The 21,543-nt window shown below is 34.9% G+C and overlaps 1 protein-coding gene across 2 annotated transcripts in view; it reads left to right on the plus strand.

The window, feature by feature from the left end:
* Positions 1-21,543, plus strand: part of SLC12A1 (solute carrier family 12 member 1) — a 131,604-nt gene that overhangs the window by 41,955 nt on the left and 68,106 nt on the right. For both annotated transcript variants that reach the window (XM_031955149.1, XM_031955148.1), the window contains exons 12-17: positions 3,628-3,735; positions 4,046-4,169; positions 8,067-8,168; positions 10,803-10,958; positions 12,579-12,678; positions 14,008-14,119. In XM_031955149.1, coding sequence (XP_031811009.1) covers positions 3,628-3,735; positions 4,046-4,169; positions 8,067-8,168; positions 10,803-10,958; positions 12,579-12,678; positions 14,008-14,119 — 702 coding nt within the window. The remainder of the gene's footprint in view (positions 1-3,627; positions 3,736-4,045; positions 4,170-8,066; positions 8,169-10,802; positions 10,959-12,578; positions 12,679-14,007; positions 14,120-21,543) is intronic.

Here is a 21,543-nt window from a genome sequence, read left to right on the forward strand (position 1 = left end):
TGCCTTGGAAATTCTAAAGTGGGGTGGGGTGGGGAGGAATGGTCTGAGAATCTGGTGAAATGTAGACTATGTAGGCCCTTTACTTGCTTTCATATTTTAAAAAAGTATTTCACCCAATGTCACTAAATATTTAAGACTTGAAATTACTTACCAAATGTTTACATAGAAATCTACTATATACAATAGAGAGCACAAAGCAAGTATTTATAAAATCAGTTCCCTTAGAGTTTTTAGTTTGACATCCCATAATGAAAATGAAATTAAGGATGTGCAACAACTAATGAAAAATATAAATTAAATTGTTTGCATTGAAGCAAAATAATTTAAGTTCATTTAATGTGGTGGTAAGGAAATTAGAAATAAAGAGAATTGAACAATGGGACCGCCTTCTTTTTAATAGAGTGGTGAACAGTCAAATGCTATAATTTATTTCATTGATATGGAAAACTCTCACTGTGGAAACTCCCTCTAGCAATGTCACAAGTCTTCAACTTAAAAAGAATCATAGATTCCAAGCTGCAAGAGACCTTAAAGGGCAACCAATTTAGTTCACTAACCTAAAGATAAGGACAATGATTCTCAGAGCATTAAATGACATTGTTACCTAGTTACTAAGACTTGGGAAGGATTTGAACCAAATTCTACTAAATTCTAACTTCATCCTTCCATCCAGTGTGCCAGTTAACTTGGCTTACAGAGTTTCCTGGAGGCACTGAAAGTGGTTTTTCCAAAGCTTGTAATTCTCATAGGTGGACTTGAAACCCAGGACTTTTACACTCTAAATCTGTTTTTCTTAGTCTGCTAAGCCAGCTTGCTTCTCTTCTAATTAACCAAAGAAGGCTTTGGGATTTGAGGGGAAAAGGCATGATGTTTTAGGGAATGGAAGGCATTCTGGGAATCAACTGTAGCTTTGGAAAAGCCTGTAAGATGACAGAGGAATTGACTAGAAGAAGAAGGAATATCTGCAAGTCATGAGGGATGTAGGCAAAAAGGGTTTGAAACATAATAAATGTCCCAAGTGGATGGCTGAAAGAGAATTTCTTATTAGGAAATTCTTAATGAATTTATTATCTATTAGAATTTCCCAACAAGGAAAAATAAATTATCTCAGTCAAAGGTATTTGCTGCAAAACTGGACTTGACTATTAGGATCTCATCTAGTATAAGACCCAAAACCACTGCTCAGTAAACACAGAGGAAATAATATCCATAAAATATTCTTCCATGGGCATGGCCATGGGCATGGAGAAGAGAAACTGATCTTTTTAAAAGGAAATATAAACTTACAATATAACCCTATTCCCAAAGCTTTATCCAAATATCATATTTTTTTAGAACTTGCTATAATCTAAAAAAACTCAATTATATCAAACAGAGGAAAGGATTAGTTTTTTAAAATCCAGGAAGCTTTTAAAGGAAGAAAAGAGAAAAACTATTCAGAAACCATTTAATGAGAAAATGGAGTTTTAGAAAGTGGAAAAAATCATTTGTCTTAGGATCTGATTTTTTTTATAATTGGGACATAATTCTTGTTCTTACATCTGTTTGATGAGTTTCCATAATTACCCTTCCTTTACTGTTGAATTGAACATACATACACAATATAGGATGTTCTAAAAGTCTTAGTGTTTAATTTTAAACTAAAACTTTTGGGTTCTTTCCCAGTTTTGTAAAGGAAAACATAAAAGCATGATTCAGATTAGTTTCATATAATCATCATTATATGTTTAATATACCAGTAGAATGAAGCACCTGAATGAAAAAGTCAATTAGAAAAAACTATTGAAGGTATGGGGACTGAACATAGACTCTTGTACCAAACTAACTATGTTTCCAAACATTGACAGTTTCTGTCCAGAGGGAAATCTTACTCCACATCCATTTCTGATCTTTATTTAGGATCTCCCTCTACCTTTTCCCTCAGAACCCTGAATATATTCAATAGTCATTGGGTAAAGTTTGGATTCAATTCTGGTTCTAATTAGGTCTATATTAGGGTCTTCTCCACATGATCATTAATGACTTCATCAGAAAGTCCTAAAGTCTCCCTTTCTTTCCCTGTTTCCAACCATGTTACTCCTGTCCTATCTTCAAATATGTTTTCCCAATGAAGGATATCTTCAGTTATCCAAGATGACAGATGTACCTTTCTGATATGTTATATGGATTTTTCTTACTCTTTTGGGTTGACCTCATTTATTTATTTATTATCCCAACTGTTGCTGTTTTAGTCTGGTCTTTCTATCTCAACCAGGCTGGAATTGCAGCACCCATGGCCCAGTTCCAATATTGATTGGTATAATAGTTTTAACCTGCTCCATCTTGCTTACTTAAGCCAGTTCAGAAGGACTCAACCATGATGCCAGACTTAGTACAAAATTCCCAATTATCTCTTCTCCTATTGCAACTTAGAACTGAACTCAAGCAATTCACCAGCCTTAGCCTTGCTCAGTAGCAGGGATTACAGATGCCCATCATTATGCCTGATATATTTATATCTCTTTGGGCTAAAGACCCCTTTTTTATCTTAGGCTGCCATAATTCTTCACTTGGTTCCTGAGATATTCAGATTTCTCTAGAATCTGCTGATTTAACTATAAACAATTTTTTTTTTTTTATTTTCTTACATTCATCCAAGAGAATGGTTAGGTTTTCTCCTAACCCTAGGTCAGGAAAGAGTCAAATGTTCATTGAAGAGTAAGAGATAGGGTAAATATGTTATCCTGAATGATTGAAAGTATTCTCAACTGGGAAGACCAATTTGGAGGCTAGACAAATTAGAAACAGGGAATGAAATGGATGCTGAAGGGCTTTTATTTGTTAGGGTCATTGATGGTCTTGTGGTTAGGACCCTAATATAAAACAAATAAGAATCAGAAAAGAAGAGCCATGATTCAACCAATAGCTAGTAAATGTATTCAGGCTACTGGCATAGACAAAAAAAAAAAGTCAAAGACAAGAAAATAACTTCTCCAGTAGGAGAGAAGATAGTGGAATAACCTAGACTAAAATCAGAAATAGATCTGAGCAAGGCAAGTTGTTCTAGCCAATGTCAAACTAGATTATGCTGATTTTAGAGCAAGACTTCTCAGTAACTAATTTTTTGCTATTTTGTACTTTTATCTTCAATTATTTAATAAAGTAATTTGTGTGTATGAGAGGGAGAGAATCCAACCATCATATTGATAGAATTTAAGAGAAGTTCTATCCCCTGTAGGTCAGGAAATTCAAGGGAAAAAAATTGATATCCCAGAGACGGGTGAGGACCATTGGTAGTGAAAGAGAGAAGGGGTCCCTAATCCAAATAGATCAGAAGAACAACCTTGGAGACAATCTAGTCTAAGCCTCTCATTTTACATATGTGGAAAGAAGGCCTAAGAAGTTTGCTCAAGTTGCCACAGGAGTGAAAAATAGTGGCATTGGAATCCAGGTCTTTTGAGTCCAAATGCAGCATTTTCCCCACTATTCTAGACGACTTGCATCTGGTGATCTGAGCCCCCAGGCCCCAAGTCAGTGAGAAAAGTATAATGAAGACAGTTTGAGCAACATTCATCTACAAGGGCTATCCCCTTCTTCCAGAAACTCCAGAATTACTTTTCTTTACCTGAGCTTCTGTTTTCTCTATAGGTAATGAGCATGGTCTCTGGTTTTGGACCCTTAATCACCGCTGGAATCTTTTCTGCAACTCTCTCCTCTGCTCTGGCCTCTCTTGTTAGTGCACCAAAAGTTTTCCAGGTACTGTATCCTCAGAAACACTATTTTCTTCTTGTTGTTTTCTCTGCATGTATCCAGCTGAAATACTTATTCTCACTAGCAATCATTTTCAGAAACATTTTAATGTTTGCATCTGGTCCAAGTGCTCTATCTGCCACATATTCAAGATAGATGCAAATAATATAAAGAATGATAAACTACAGATGCTAACCAGTGCCACAGTATCGTATGTCACTTAATCTTTCCAAAAATCTCCTTGTTTAAGAGTCACTTCTGGGTAATGACTGTGTGCATATATAAATGACTGATTTCTCTCCTTTTTTCCCATTAGGCTCTTTGCAAGGACAACATCTACAAAGCCCTTCAGTTTTTTGCAAAAGGATATGGGAAAAACAACGAGCCTCTAAGAGGATATATTCTCACATTCATTATTGCAATAGCATTTATTTTGATTGGTTAGTGGATTTTCTGGTAACACTAAAAGTCAAAGAACATTTTTTATTTTATTTTCAGATTTGGAAAGTTAGCTTGTGTTAAGGTAGCATGGATGAGTAGAAAGAACATTGATTTTGTGCCTAAAGAACCTGGGTTCAAATCTTATCTCTGAGGTTTGCTACCTGTGTGACTTTGTGCAAGTCAATCTGGCTCTTGGTATTCTTATTTATAAAATAAGGTGGACTTGATAGTTTTAAATCTAGATTTATTTTCTTCCCTACTTCCCAATTTTGGAGTATTAAGCTTGCTTAGGAGGGAAATTAGAAATTTTTGAATTTTTAGGACCAAGAAGACATCCGAGAAAATACTATCATATTGAATCTGAGTCATCTACCCATGTGACTCCTCATATTAGAATGCCTGCTCTGAGTCACAGTATATCAGAGTTGGAAGGATCTCAGAGAACACTGTGTACAATCCATACCTATATAAGCATCCTGTATACCATACTCAGAACATGGTCATACACATGTATGGTTTGAAGGATTACAGAGAAGATAAATCCACACTAGCTTGAAATAGTCTATTCCACTATGTATGGCTAATTGAGAAGATTTTCCTCTCAATTTTGTTTGGTTCTGTTGACCTTCTGTTGGCCCCTTTTTTATTTCAAAGAGAGGGCAAAAATGTAAGCTCACTCAAAATAGGGACTATGTTTTTTATCTGTAGACTACATGTAGAGATATGCATTGGGATATCCAATTATCTCAAATGTTGCACAATACTTTGTACTTAATATGTGCTTAATGAATATTTGATAATTTAATCGAATCTACATAATTATGTCTTAGAAATGGGCAAATGAGTGTTGCTATCTGGACTTGATTACCTCTCCTTTCTAAACAAAAGACCTCTATAAAGTCTACATTGGGTCAAACTCACTGGTTCAATTCTTCACCTCCTTGCTCTGTCATAAGCCATGTCCCCATTAAGGTGCCAATGTCTAGGGCAAATCATAGATAATGTAGGCTATAAAAAGCCCTGGCACCTGTATATGTATACAGTATGCAGAACAAAGTATTCCTACCTATGACAGAATTCAATTAAACCAGTCCCTTTACTTGCTCTTTGAAGAGGAATTTGACCATAATTCCTGAATCTCTACAAGATGACCAAAGATTACACAAATTCTGCTCTTTCAGATTTCTAGACCCAAGAATAACCCCAAAGAACAATGTAGCTATATATAGCAATGCTTCACTTATGTGGCATCCTTGGGAATATTTGCTATGTGACTAATTTTTCCATATAATTAAAATTCTTTAATGTCAGGTTTAATTTTCATCATTTAAAGGAAATCTTTCCAAAATCCATGACATCCTCCCCTACCTTCTTAAGCAGTTCACACTGAACATCTTTTAACTTTTTGATGACTAAGAATCATTCTTATCACTACCAATTTTTCTGATATGCTATAATATCTTGTCAGTTGTCACTTTGTTGTCAGTGTATTCATCAGTGAACTGCCTTGTAAAGCAATGCTCTTTCTAATTTCCTCTTATTTTTCTATGGTCTTAGAAATAGTTCTAATGAAACCCTTAGATTTTCTGGATTCCTACAAAGTATAGCAGCTTTGGTGCATGGGCTTTGTAATAGTTATTCTAGAATCTCAGCAACATTTAAAATCCCATATTTTACCTGTATTCCAGATGAAAGCAGTTGACAGAAATCTTACTTCTGGATAAATAAGGAGTTACTGAATGATATCACTTATATCAGATGTACCTTAACAGGGCTGAGATTAAAACCTATCTAGCTTTTCGTTGCAAACTGGGTAAACATCTTAGTTCCACATATGCAAGTAACCCAGAGGAATACATGCTATGCAAAGCTCAATAGTTACATAAAATAAAATATGATCGGCACCTAAATTTCCTTAAAACTAGGACCAATAGAATTGAGATATATTCAGGGGCATACTGTAAATATTTAACAACTGGATCTATACAGATGGGGATCTATTCTAATTATACACTTTTAAGTTTAAACTACTCTATTAACATTATCTCCATCACTTTAAGTCTAGACAATCATGAAAACCCCATTTTATACTACTTGCTGATTTCTGAAGTGTAATTGTTCACATTGAAAATTTAATGACCAGTTCTGATGAGCTATTTAGAGCTGATTCCGGCACAGTAATGGGTAACATGCAAAGATCTGACTAAGAGAGCATGATTCCTTGAGATTTAAATCATTTATCAAAAAGTCTGCATGAAGTTTTTTTAAGAACCTATGCTTTATCTCCCTTTGTCAAAAATTAAATTTTAAAAATCTTGGGTTAATTTGGTGTTTTTTATATTAGTAATCTATACTTTAATGCGGAACTTAAAGTAGTAAGTTGTATTTCCTGAGTATTTTTATTTTAAGAGTTTCCCCGTCCCCAACTGTGAAACTCAAAAAATATTTTTTAAAAATAGTTTGATGAGTGTATTTTCAATTTAATTGATTTCCTTTGTATTCCTATATGTATGTTTTATGCATTTAAAAACATCATTTTGAGATGGTATCTTTAGAATCCACCATACTGCCACAGGTAGCCATGATACCTAAAAGGTGAAGACTGGCCTGCAGAAAATAATTAATATATTATTAAAGTTCCTTCTTTCACCCATACTTGGAGCTTCATGATAAGCATCTGGCTACAATAGAATAAATATTAAGCTGGGAATTAAAAGAAGTGGGTTCTAACTCTTTGTGTATGTATATCCTAGTGAAGGAAGTCATTTGTCACCTCACCTTTGTACAGTCAGCACTTAGCATAGCACCTGGAACATAGGAAGCATTTAATTAATAATTTTCAGTTGATTGATTTAAATAATAATAGCTAGCATTTATATAAAACTTTAAAGTTGCAAATTGTTTTATATAATGTTATTCCATTTGATCACTGGAAAGTTTGGATAGCTAGAATTTATATAGATTGGATTATAGATATCCAAATAAATAACATTTCATTTTATCTGTACAACAACCCTGGAAGGGGGTACTGTTAGCATCCCCATTTTACAGATGGGGAAATTGAAGAAGTTATTTAAATTACTTGCCCAGAATCCCACAGTTATTAAGAGTTTGAAGTCAGATTTATACTGGTCTCCTAACTCTAGGTCCAGCATTCTACCCACTGTGCCACCTATCAGTCTCATAATTTAGACTAGATGATATTTAAAATGTTGTATATTTGATTTCACAAAGTATCTTCTATATGCAAGATACCATTCTTGACCTGAGGGATATAAAGATAAACATCAATAACTTATTAAGCATTTACTGGCCCTCAAGGGAATTATATTTAATATTCTATGAACATTTTATTGACAGGAAATGTATACAAATTACTGGCGCTATTTCTGTGGTCTCTTTTATGCAAAAGACATATAGACATATAAAATTTATATGGTTTGAACAATAGTCCAGAAGAGAAAGGAGACAGGGGTAATGAATCTTAATTTCAGAGTATTTTAAAAAATAACATAATAGCTGAATGCTTTTTCCATGTGGTTTTTTAAAAAACTTAAAGATATAGGGAAATGGTAGGAAGTAAACCAGTGTCATTACTGTTATTTCAGAGGAAAGTTTCATCTGTTTTTTTCAGTTCTTTTCTCAATCTTACCTGTATTTGCATTGGGATAAAATTCCCAATTACCTCACCTGCCTGTGGGCTTAATTTTTTTCCACTAATCTATAAAAGATCCAACTGATTATAGACTTCAAGTAAATAATAGAGCCCTTAAGGAAAATCACCAATTCTAAATTTGACAGAGGTCAGCTATAGCCTCAGTATCTAAATAAGGTCATGTTTCAAGGTTATAATAGTTATTCATCCCTAGATTCATCCTTGTGTTTTTCTTCCACAGCTGAATTGAATACCATTGCTCCCATCATCTCCAACTTCTTCTTAGCTTCATATGCACTTATTAACTTCTCCTGTTTTCATGCATCTTATGCAAAATCTCCAGGTAAGTTGAGTTTGATGTTTTAGAATGAACCAAAGAACCAGTAAACCCTTTGTCTTCCACATATCTTGTTCTTGCCTCCTTATATCTCCCTTCCAAAAAAATAGAAGATAGATAACATACTTGCACAACTGAATTGATAACTATCTCTATACTTATATCCTAGTTGTGGGCAATGTAACCTACTCTACTTTGGTGAGTTGGGGGATAACTTCTGAAGCTGAAGGGGAATCATGAGCAATGGCCTTCTTGACCAATCGTAAAGTCAATTTTCTCCTAATGAAATAAATTATTCATTGCAAGAGAAACCTCATTTATTTCAGCAGTAGAAAAACACCACTATTTATTTCCAGGGTGAAAGTAACCAAAGAAGTGGAATAAATGTATATATTTGAAACTTCCATATTATCAATTTGCTTCTTGCCAGTGGTACAGAGAAGAAGGATGAGTAGCTTCTATAATTACCTACTGAGCAGAGTAAAAGCAGATCTATGGTGGGCAACCACCATTCAAATACAGATGACTTCAATATATTTCTTTACCTGGATTAATAGTGGCTCAAAATTGTAAAACCAAGGACTAATTCCTCTAATGCCACCCCCTCATTCTCAGTCTCTCTCTACCACCCTCTTTCCTCCATTTCCTAAAGCCCTGCCATATTAATAGGACAGGAGTTTCGACATGAATTGGAATTCCCAACTCTGCAACTGGCTTCCTTTTTGATTTAACTGTGTTTATATGTTAGGGGTAGAGGAACAGTAAGAGGAAGGAAAGTAGTATTTGTGAAAACTCTTTTACAAAACAGTCATTTTTACAAAAAAAGTCTTTTACAAAACATCGTTTTACAAATATTATTTCATTTTTATCTCAAATGTTACTTCACAATGATCTGGAGAGGAGGTGCTAATATTATTTCCATTTTGCACTTGAAGAAATTGAGGCAAATAGAGGTTAAATGATTTTTCCAGAGTCACACAGCTATTAAATGTCTGAAGTCACGTTTGACCTGAAGTCTTCCTGATTCCAGGCTCGGCATTCTATCTACTTTTCCCCCAGCTGATTTCTAAGTCACTTTGGACAAATTTCTACATCTGTGAAATTAGGAGGTAAATTTCTATTGTCCTTTCCAAATTACATGGAAAGTTTTCGTAGTTATAATTTTGGCTTTCAAAATTGCAGTTCCTTCAAAGCATTACTTTTTGACTGTTAAGACAATTATCAAGAGCCATTTGTATGATGTTGAAGCTCCTCCCTTTCCTTCTTGCTGTCTCCTTTTTCAGAAATCTGATTTGAAAGATTTCTAAGCGAGACTGATAGACCTTTTAAAAAAGGACTATGAAACCCCTTCTTTCAGAAAGAATTGTAATCCACAAAATTAGTTTAGCTTGATATATATATATATATATATATATATATATATATATATATATATGCATATTTTAAAAACATTATGTTTGTGAGTAAGATACATATGATTTTTTAAATTCAACAATAAATGTGAATATTACCTGCTAAATTATTATTATTATAATTATTATAATATTAAATTATTATAACCATTAGCCAAAGCATTGTGCTAAATGTTAGGGATACAAAACTAAATACGCTTCTGAAGAAAGATAACAATCTACTAAGTAGTAGAAGACATATACAAATAATTAGGATATAAGTCATAGTGTGATAATGAATAACAAAATACTTATTAAACACATAAAATATACTAAGCACTTACAAGAGTGTAAGTAATGTGCTGCCAAAAAACTCACTTCTTTTATGCAGAAGGGGATGATCAAAAAAGGCTTCCTGGAGAAGGTGATGTCTGACTTAGGTCTTTAAACAGAGTACTTCAACAGGCAAAGAAATGAGTCAGTTTTATGCTAAGCTTGATATTTGTCAGAAACAACATTCTAGAAACCAGAGTAGGTAGTATGAGGGGGTGGGAGACAGTGGGAAGGGACAGAGTATCTCCAGTATAAAATAAAAGGGTAAAAGTTGGAACCTGATTGCATAAAGCCCTAGATACTTCGCAAGTAACATAATCCAAGTGGTATACAAGGAGATGGAGACTGAAAAAGTTTACTTGACTTACCTTATTACCAAGAAGGTAATAATAATAAGAAGCAGGATTTGAATCTAGAGACAAAGATTTTCCCCTGAAAATAATTGTATCCTTATAATGATATATTTATCCTTCCTACCAGATAATGAAATACCATACAGCAATGGAAAGAGCATGCAATTTAGAGTCGGGGACCATACTTTCTTTTGCTTATCAATAATACAACTGTGAATAAGTTATGTAACTTCTTTGAGTCTTGACTTCTTCATTTGTAAAATGGGAATCATAACTCTTTTATTATCTACTTTTTAGGGTTAGGTTATTGAGAAGATGAAATTACTTGATCCATATAAAGCTTTATATAAAATATAAATATAATAAAATATAATAAAAAATAATAAAAAAATATAATAAAATATGAACTATGAACTCATAGAGCTCATAGAGGATAGAAATATATTCTTATGTGTCTCTCTCAGCAGCAAACACGGTTCTTCACATAGACTAGATGCAAAAAATATTGAATTGAATTGAGGTTGAATGGAATTGAATTAAATAAAGTCATTCTTTATTTTCAGGCTGGAGACCTGCCTATGGAATTTACAACATGTGGGTATCACTTTTTGGAGCCATATTGTGCTGTGGAGTAATGTTTGTCATCAATTGGTGGGCAGCTGTTATCACCTATGTTATTGAGTTCTTCCTCTATATCTATGTGACGTACAAAAAGCCAGGTAAGCTCAGAAAGGATCTTATACAGCTGTCAAATCATATTTGATGAACCAATTGTGGTTGACAAGACCATTTTCAATTTAACCACAGAAAACAACCAATGGGCAAAGAAAGAGAAAGAGGGCTTTTTTGCTACTCCAAGTATTGAAGTATCTTGAAAATGATCACTTAGCATTCACTGACCTTCTCCATACTTACTGCCTATCCTTTTCCTGATTTATCTAGAATAATACTGGTGGGAGAAAGTACTGTCTTCATCACAGAGGTAATCTATGGAAGGGTGGGGGCTCCATTTCCTTCCTCTTAAAATCTCTCTGGACTCATTAAAGTTGCAATATCCTTTTTTACCTTTAAGTTTAAGAAAATAAAAAAAGGAATCAGTACTAGTCTTGCTTGGCTGCCATATAAAGTAGTCCTTGGAGAGTCAGATCTAGAAGAAACACTGAAAATCAGTAAAGCTTTTTAAGGACATCCATTTTACATGAATTCTTGCCCATTTTGTTAGCTAACTTATTCAGAAAAACATTTGCTGAGCACCATCTGCTTGCACATACACTCCTTCTGCTCTTTCTCTCATGCCCTTGAAAATGGCTCCTTAAACATTCTGTATTTGGCATTCAGATCTTATTTGTAGGTTGACTCACTTCCTGAGCCTGCTTGCCCAGAATGCAATCTTCACACAACTGTCTCCCCCAAATGAAAATTCAATAAAAGACTATATCACTTACAATTTTCTGATTAGCTAGATATTTTCTATTCAAAAACAATATTTTTTACTCTTGGGTGTTGTTTATGAATATACAAGCCATTATTTCTCTCAGACATTGAGAAACAGTGTAGTATAATGTAATGTGCTCTGGCCTCGGAAATTAGAAAATGAGTTCAGATCCTGCCTCTGAAATTCATTATTATCTATGGTATCATGAGCAAATCATTAAATCTCCTGGGGCCTTTCATTGCTAATCTGTAAGAGGAGTTGGACTAGATATCCATCAAAAGTATTTTCTAATTCTAAACCAATGATTCAATAAACTCTACACTGGTATTCTTTCAGTTTTGACCTGTTTTTTTACTGATGAAGCTGAGGGAGGAAGAGAAAAAGGAAAGAAGGAAGAAAGGGAAGAAGGAGAGAGGGAGGGAAAAATACAGGGAGGGAGAAAGGAGGAAAAGGAGGGAGAGAAAAGGAAAGAAAGAGGGGGAGGAGGGAGAAAAAAAGTGAGGGGAAAAAAGGAGGGAGGAAGAAAGGAAAGAGGAAGGAAGGGAGGAAGGGAAAGAGGAAAGAAGGAAGAGAAGAGGGAAGGAAGGAAAGAAGGAAGGAAGAGAGGGAATATTGATTAAGAAAGATTACATTCCAATGCTAAGTGCTTCACAAATATTATTTAACTTCATCTTCACAACCAGAGAAGATAAGTGTCATTATTATCTCTATTTTATGGATAAGAAAACTGAGATAGACAGGAGAGAAATAACTCACCATGGTCACACAACTAAGAAATGTTTTTGGCTGGATTTGAACTCAAATCTTCCTGATTTCAGATTTTGTGCTCTCTGCTATACCTAGTTCAAAGGAGAAAAAATAAAAGCCTAAACATTGCTTGTTCTATATCTCTCTTAATTTATAGATGTGAACTGGGGATCTTCTACTCAAGCTCTTTCCTACGTGAGTGCTTTAGACAATGCTCTGGAATTAACCACTGTAGAAGATCACGTAAAAAATTTCAGGTACAGTTAATCCCGAAGTGCCATTGTGCTTTGAATTAGAGACAGGTGCTCTTTGAGAACACATCTGTGCCCAAATGGTACCAAGAGCTGAGCACAGATTTTCAAAAATCAGATCTCTACCCATAGAAACATGAGGTGTCCCTACCCATAATGCCCAATCTGTCCAGTTGTTTCCCGGATCACCAAGTAGATGTCATCTATTGAAAAAACTTTAAGAATTTGAAGGGTTATCATGTGGAAAAAGATTTAATCTCGATTCTTCTTGGCCCCAGAAGGCAGAACTAAGAATTAGAAAGGGAGAGAAATTGTAGAAAAGTAGATTTAGGCTTAAGGGTGAGGAAAAACCCCACACTACTTCATTGTTTCCTTCCTTCTTCAATTACGAACACAAAAGTTTCTGGACAGATAACGACTGAAAAAACTAAAGAAGTCTTCCCCTCTCTGTGAAAACTTTTAACAAAAATCATTTTTGACCTTTTGATCTTTGTCATAAATTCTATAGTAGTTACCTTGGCTTCTTTACAGTCCTGGATATATGTTTACATGAATAAATAAATGTAAAGTATTATACTTGGGTTTAAAAGAATCAAGCATAGCATGGAGGAAAGGATTGTTAAAGGGCAGCTTGTCTAACAAAAAAAAAAATCCTGTGAGTTTTACTTTATTACAACCTAAACCTGAATCATTAGGGTGATGTGATAGCCAAAAAGCCAAGGCAAATTTGGGCTGTGTTAAATAAAAGAGGTCTAACTTCCAAGAATGATAAAGTGATAGCCTCTCTGTACTCTGCTCTCATCAGACTATATTTGTATCATTATGTTTAGTTTTGGATGAACCCAGTTTAAAAAAAAACATTGACAAAGTGAAGAAAATGCAGAAGAGGGCTACTAGAATGGTGAAGGCCTTTGCATCCTGAGAATTGGTTAGAGAAACTGTGAATGTTTAGCTGGGAGCAGACTCAGGGCAAGAGGAGACACGATAAGTATATTTGAAGGAAGGACCTATAGAGCAGGAGATCTCTGCCCCCAAACCAAATAGGAACAATAGGTAGACATTGTAGTGAGATAAATTTAAACTTTATGTCAGAAAGAAAAAAAGAAATCTTACCAATGATGGAGGTTCAAATGTGGAAAGGGTTTTCTTAAGAGGTGGTAAGTTTGCTTCTCATGGAGGTTTTCAACTGGAGGATGCCCTAGTGAGGATTCTTTTTAAATATGTTTGAACTGAATGGCTGCTGAGGATCTTCCCAACTCTATCTAAAATGCTGTGATTCTATAAATGTGATTCCATTTCCATGGCTAGTTCTTATTACTTATTTTCCATTCCTAGACCCCAGTGTATTGTTTTAACTGGTGGACCCATGACAAGACCTGCTCTATTAGACATTACACATGCATTTACCAAGAACAGTGGTCTCTGCATCTGTTGTGAAGTCTACGTGGTGAGTACCTTTAGGGTGGAACTGCAAATTCAAGGGATGGATATCAGCACTGATGGAAGGTTAAGTTCATAGTAGACTCTTGTTGCCTTCTGCCCTTTCCTTTGTTATTGCCAGGGAAGGGGGAGGATAGTTAACAAGAGAGCTAGAGACAGCTGGGACAAAAGTTATTTTCTCTGATTTATAAAGCAATGACCAGCAAGTACCTGTGATCCTGAATTTAAATGGGCAGATGAAATGTATTTCAGATTTCATGGGAGACCAACTAAAAGTGATAAATATTTGCAAATGAAGGCCTCAGAGTAAAAAATAAGAGAACCGACTGTATAGCTCAAAGAAAAAAATTGGAGGTTTGGGGGTATAACTGTGAGTGGAAGCATAAAGGGATGTAATAGAGAGAATAGGGATCAATTTTTCTGAGTAATTGATGAGGAGAGAAGCAAACATAATGGACTTTCATGACAGCAAATCACATTTAGGTTAAATATTTGGAAAAATTTGTTACACTAAAGTTATCTGGGGAATGAAGCAAATTTATCCAGCCTCCATAGAAATATTAAAGGCCAAAATTAGTACCTATGTGTGCTTCGGAAGCCTGTTAAGAGTTACTGATGTCATAATTTATGAGTATCTTTCTTCTGAAGGAAAGTGGGTTGAAAAATTTAACCGTCACCATCACCATCACCAATCTGTGAAATAGGAAGGAACAATAATAAAGAAATCCACTCATCCTGTCCAAGACATACTTGATCCTTTCTAATGTTTTTGCATTATGTTCCCCATCTGTAAAATATAAATGATCATAGCACCTGTCTAAGGTTGTTATAAGGATCAATTGAGATAATATATGTAAAGTGCTTTGCAAACCTTAAAGTGTTATATAAATGCGGACTATTATTATTATCATAATCCATATGTGCACAGACATCTCCATCAAAGGCCCCAACTATTAATTTGTACAGAAAATTAGCAAAGTGCTTTATAAACCATAGCATGGTATGTTTTATGGGAGCTATAATGATGAGTTATTCTATGATGGTTTTTATTTTTTCAAATCATTTTCATATCTATTACCCAAGTATTCTCTTAACTATCTCCCAAGGCAAGTAGAGCAGGTATTATTACTCTACTTTACAGGTGAGGACATTGAAATCCAAAGAGGTTAAAGGTTAGACACAAACCTAGTCCATAATAAAGCCTGAATTCAAACTTTTATTTCTGAAACTCCAAATCCAGCTATCATCCAGGAATCATAAGAGTCACTGATAATCATGCCCTCAGACCTTTGAAGAGGCAACATGTTACAGTGGAAAGAACAGAGGAATGGGTTCAAATGTCATCTCTGAGGTTTATTCTCTGTGCAACATTAAGCTAGTCACTCATCACCAACCTCAGCTCCTTACCTGTAAAGTGAGGAAGATGGATTTGGTGACATCTGAGATCCTTTCTAGATTTAGGCAGCTGATCCAAGTATCTAAGTTTAGCATTTCTCCCTTTAGAGACCTTCTATATCTTTTAGCAAACAGGTGCTTGAGAAGTGATGTGGCCCTGAGGTTAATCAGTCAACTAGCTTTAATGCAAGCTAACTTTACAGTTAGCAATATTCCGGGTGCTGTGCAAAGCAAATTAGGCATATTCCTGACCTCCTGGAGTTTGCACTCTTATATTGAAGAAGCTGCAACCTTAAAAGCAATCACCTAAAAGAAAGGGTGGCAGCTTAGAAAGCACTAACAGCATAAGTAATTGGCAAACAATGACTTCAACCATTTTTAATCTTTTAAGCACCTTTTTCTCATGTTATCAGCTTTGGCATCCTGGGTTAATAGATTTTCATTTTTTGCCAATATGCAACAAAGGCCTGTTTTGATGGAGTAAGCAGTTTGGTGTTTTTTCCTTATCTAGCAACTTAGGCAAAATTGAGTTTAGTGGGCAATGAAAATATGATTGAGTCCCTGCTTTCTTTAGAAATGGAGAAATGAATTGTGGGAGGGGTAAAAATTTTTGTATATTGGTAAGAATAAAAAGGATCTATACAAGATCATAAATTTTAACTCCTTCATTACCATAGCTAGGAAAAAAAAGATAAAATTGCATGCAAAACTCAGTTGTTGTTTTTCCACAAGAAATCTGACTAGCAGCTTTATCACCACCTCTAGGAGGGTTCCTTGTCTATGTAACATGTGTCTTGGACCATCATATGTTTCATGTTGATTGCCTAAGAGTTCTAATCCCCAGGTGCTTGTATTCTCTTCATGGCTCAAAGCACTTGCTGAATAGTAATGATTTGTCAGTTGCTTTCTGGAAGCTGTGGGACTGAAGATGTTGTCAACATTATTATGCTCCAGGCTTAATTGTCCATCATCTTTTTGTAAACAAAGGCAGGGAGCCATAGGAAAATAATTTTCTAAGGCACAGGCCTAGTCTGGCTTTGGGTGTAGGCAGTGGGTGGGTAGATAAATACTAAATTGTAACAATGATGTAAGAAGGAGAAAAACAATTTTGATTTTTCACCCAAGAGAGCTAGCTGGTGCTTACCCTGTAGTCATCATTTTCAACCTTAGGAATGGTTCTATTTCAAACAAAAAGCTATAACTTCCTCCTTTAAAAATAGCAAAATTTAGCCACTAGATCTGTTAGGGCGCCCTGTCACCAGATAGGAAGAGATACTCAAATGCATGTGAAGGGACTGGGAAAAAGGCAAGGCCCATGGCTCCCTTGCCTTCCAGATATCCTCAGGCTGGACGAAGGTTCACTGCCAAGCACACCACTGGCCACTGGCACATCTCCTTCCTTGACACCTGGACATGGTAGTGGAAGCCCAGAGTTGGAAGCCTCCAAGCTTGAAAGGCTGTCAGTTAGTAACTGTTAACATTAGCATTTCCTCACTGTCCTAATACTTGTGAGTCGTGAAATAGGGTATAATAGTAATAATAATATTCATTTGGAAAGTGTTTTACACTTTACAAAGTACTTTAATTATAAGTAATAAAACTATTATCTCCGTTAACAGATAAAGAAACAGTTAAAAAGAGTGAATAATATGATGACAGCTGTTTCTACAATGCATTGTACATATATTATTGCATTTGATCCTCATAGCAATCCAGAAGGCAGGTGCCTTGCCCAAGGTCATTAGTCAAGTTAAGAAAACTAGTAAGTATCTGAAGGAGGATTTTGATTTAGGTCTTCTTAATTCTAGATCTAGCACTCCATGTATATGAACCACCTAGAAATCTATATGTAAGTGACCATGATGTCACAACTAGTGAGTATCAAAGCTGGTACAAGAACCCGAATCCAGAACTCTTTCTATACTTGAATTGAAGCCAAATGTTTTTATAATAATACAATAGTTTAATGTCAAATACAGTTAATATTGATAGGAATAATAAACACATCAACAAAAGCTCTTGGGAAGGAGTTTAGTAATTTTTGCGAGTGTGAAAGGGTCCTGAAGCCAAAAAGTTTAAGCATCTCTATATAATTCTATGAAGCTCCTTATACATGAAGAAGCCAGTCATCCAATGGCTGTTGGGATTCCAAAGGCACATATAACAAAATCATCTTTTCCTTACTCTTTTCTGCATTTTCCCTTATATACATTTTTATCTAATTAAAAGATTATTTAGGCTACTAGATTCATAATTCTATGTAATTTGGTTGGTTTTTGAAGAAGGAACATTTATTTTTCTTCTTAACTGTCTTAAGACTCCAGCCTCCTCAAGGCTCTTTTTCCATTGTATAAGGATTGGGGAACAGCCATTTAAGATTTTCCTTCAATAGTACATTAGTCACACTAGTGACTAATCTATCTGTAGATTAGTAGCTACAGTAACTCTATACCGTACAATACAATAGCTATTAGTAGCTCTGTAGCTACAGATTGTAATTCTAGCCTATGGATTTCTGGAATGTCTTCATTTATTGTTTTGTCAAATAACATAATGTACCTTTTTAGTACCTCTTTCTGACCTTAAATTATAAGGGAAAATATGGGTTGGCAGTTGTCTAATTCATTCAGGTGCTTCCAAAATCCACTTCCAGGTCTTATCTTCACAGCCCCTCCTAAACTGTGCTGCCTAGACTTATCTTCTAAGACTCTGAGAGGTTAAATTATTTGTTCTGGGTCATATGGGCAACATATATCAGAAGTGAGATGGGGAACTTGAATTATACTATTACTGACTCTATGGCTAACTGTCTACCCACTATGCCTCCCTGCCTACATAGGAAATTCATAGATATTAGGTGATCAATCCCTCTCATTTTATTTGATCTCCCACAGCTCTACCCATAACTGGGTATTTAGGTAAAATCAGTGCAGCAAAACAGAGTTAATGTATAACCAATCAAGCCTTGGAGATGTTTAATAAACTTGAAGTGGATGGTCAAATAAGGATCTGGGGAATGATATACCATATTGATTGTTGTGGTCTATTGTTCTTTTATATTCCCCTTGATGTTTTCTGTTTTGGGGTGTTTTGCCCCATGTATCTCTGGCTACTAATTCTTTGAGGAAAAAGTCAAGAACTCTATAATATATAGTCTTTGTTTGCCAGGTGGCTGAACATATGTTTGCAGTCAAATCCTGTACTGCTTCAAAGAGCTAAGACACAAAGTAAATCAAGAAGGGGATATGAACGATGATGACATGTGTCATAGATTCATCTTACATGTGTTTTATAATGCTTTTTCATTTTCATCACTTGTCCCACATATCCATTCAGTTTTCAAATCTTATGATATTTATTTCTACAGCATCTCTCATATATGTAGGAAGGGGAAAGAAATAAGAATTTGTTAAGCATTTCCTTTATTCTAGGCACTGCACTAAACACTTTACAAACATCTCATTTAATTTCACATGATCACTTCTCTACTCATATACTCACTACTGACTAACCCTCATCCTTTTTCTCCTAGACTATTATAACAGCCTCCTAACTGGTCTCCCTATCTCAATTCCTTCCCTAATCCAATCTATTCTTCACCTAATAGCCAAGATAATTTTTCTAAACTACTCAACAGGATCAGCTTTCAACAAACATTCCTTAAATGCCTACATTGTTATATAAAGACAAAACAAAACATAATATTTTGCCTCAAGGCAACATTTGCCTCAAATGTCTTGCCTCAAGACACTTAGGTTGTAGTAGGGATATGAGAAAGATGCAAATAATTGTAATACAAATTCTATATACTAAGTATAGAATCATTTTGAGAATGACAATTTACTAAAAGTGATAAACCACTGAACTTTTATTGGTTTTGTGCATCCCCTATACAGGATCTTAGAATTTTATTAATTTTTAAATTCAACTAGAGGATTTTCTATTTTTCACATCTATTAAATTTTATCTCACTGAATTATTGGCCCATTATTATCTTTTAGGCCCATTTTTCTAGCCTACCAACATCTTTTTGGATCCTTGGAAGCTTACATTCATTTCTCATTGGAATTGTTTCTCTTTGTTTTTGATTTTCATTCTTAAGACCTTCCCATCCCTCTTGGGACAACTTCCCCTACTTTCCTTTGTTCAAAAACTTAACCCCATTTTTCTTGGGGGGGAGATGACGTGTATATTCTTTTTTTTTTAAATTATAGTAACTTTTTATTGACAGAATCCATGCAAGGGTAATTTTTTTTTTTTACAACATTATCCCTTGCACTCACTTCTGTTCCGATTTTTCCCTCCCACCCTCCAACCCCTCCCCTAGATGGCAAGCAGTCCTATATATGTTGAATATGTCCTAGTATATCCTAGATACAATGTATGTGTGCAGATCCAGTTTTCTTGTTGCACAGGGAGAATTGGATTCAGAAGGTAGAAATAACCTGGGAAGAAAAACAAAAATGCAAACAGTTTACATTCATTTCCCAGTGTTTTTTTCTTTGGGTGTAGCTGATTCTGTCCATCATTGATCAATTGAAACTGAATTAGGTCTCTTTGTCAAAGAAATCCGCTTCCATAAGATTACATCTTCATACAGTATCGTATATAATGATCTCTTGGTTCTGCTCATTTCACTTAGCATCAGTTCATGTAATTCTCTCCAAGCTTCTCTGTATTCATCTTGCTGGTCATTTCTTACAGAACAATAATATTCCATAACATTCATATACCATAATTTACCATAATTTACCCAACCATTCTCCAATTGATGGGCATCCACTCAGTTTCCAGCTTCTAGCCACTACAAACAGGGCTGCCACAAACATTTTGGCACATACTAGTCCCTTTCCCTTCTTTAGTATCTCCTTGGGATATAAGCCCAGTAGAAACACTGCTGGATCAAAGGGTATGCACAGTTTGATAACTTTTGGGGCATAATTCCAGATTGCTCTCCAGAATGGTTGGATTCGTTCACAGCTCCACCAACAATGTATCAGTGTCCCAGTTTTCCCGCATCCCCTCCAACATTCATCATTATTTTTTCCTGTCATCTTAGCCAATCTAACAGGTGTGTAGTGGTATCTCAGAGTTGTCTTAATTTGCATTTCTCTGATTAATAATGATTTGGAACACTCTTTCATATGAGTGGTAATGATTTCAATTTCATCAACTGAAAATTGTCTGTTCATATCCTTTGACCATTTATCAATTGGAGAATGGCTTGGTTTCTTATACATTAGAGTCAGCTCTCTATATATTTTGGAAATGAGGCCTTTATCAGAACCTTTAACTGTGAAGATGTTTTCCCAGTTTGTTGCTTCCCTTCCAATCTTGTTTACATTAGTTTTGTTTGTACAGAAGCTTTTTAATTTGATGTAATCAAAATTTTCTATTTTGTGATCAATAATGGTCTCTAGTTCGTCTTCAATCACAAATTTCTTCCTCTTCCACAAGGCTGAGAGATAAACTATCCTATGTTCCTCCAATTTGTTTATAATCTCGTTCTTTTTGTCTAAATCATGGACCCATTTTGATCTTATCTTGGTATATGGTGTTAAGTGTGGGTCCATGCCTAATTTCTGCCATACTAATTTCCAGTTATCCCAACAGTTTTTGTCAAATAATGAGTTCTTGTGAGGATCTTTGGATTTGTCCAACACTAAATTGCTATAGTTGACTATTCTGTCTTGTGAACCTAACCTGTTCCACTGATCAACTAATCTATTTCTTAGCCAATACCAAATGGTTTTGGTGACTGCTTTATAAATAGTTTTAGATCCATACAGCCCTTCATTTGATTTTTTTTCATTAATTCTTTTGAATTCTTGACCTTTTATTATTCCATAGATTTTTTTTATTTTCTAGATCATTAAAATATTTTCTTGGAAGTCTGATTGGTATAACTAAATAAATAATTATTTAGGGGTACTGTCATCTTTATTATATTAAACCTATCCAGGAGCTTGATATTTTCAATTTTTAATTGACTTTATTTGTGTGGAAAGGTTTTTTGTAATTTCTCTATAATTCCAC

The sequence above is a fragment of the Sarcophilus harrisii genome, chromosome 2, assembly GCF_902635505.1.
Source record: "Sarcophilus harrisii chromosome 2, mSarHar1.11, whole genome shotgun sequence".
NCBI lineage: Eukaryota > Metazoa > Chordata > Mammalia > Dasyuromorphia > Dasyuridae > Sarcophilus > Sarcophilus harrisii.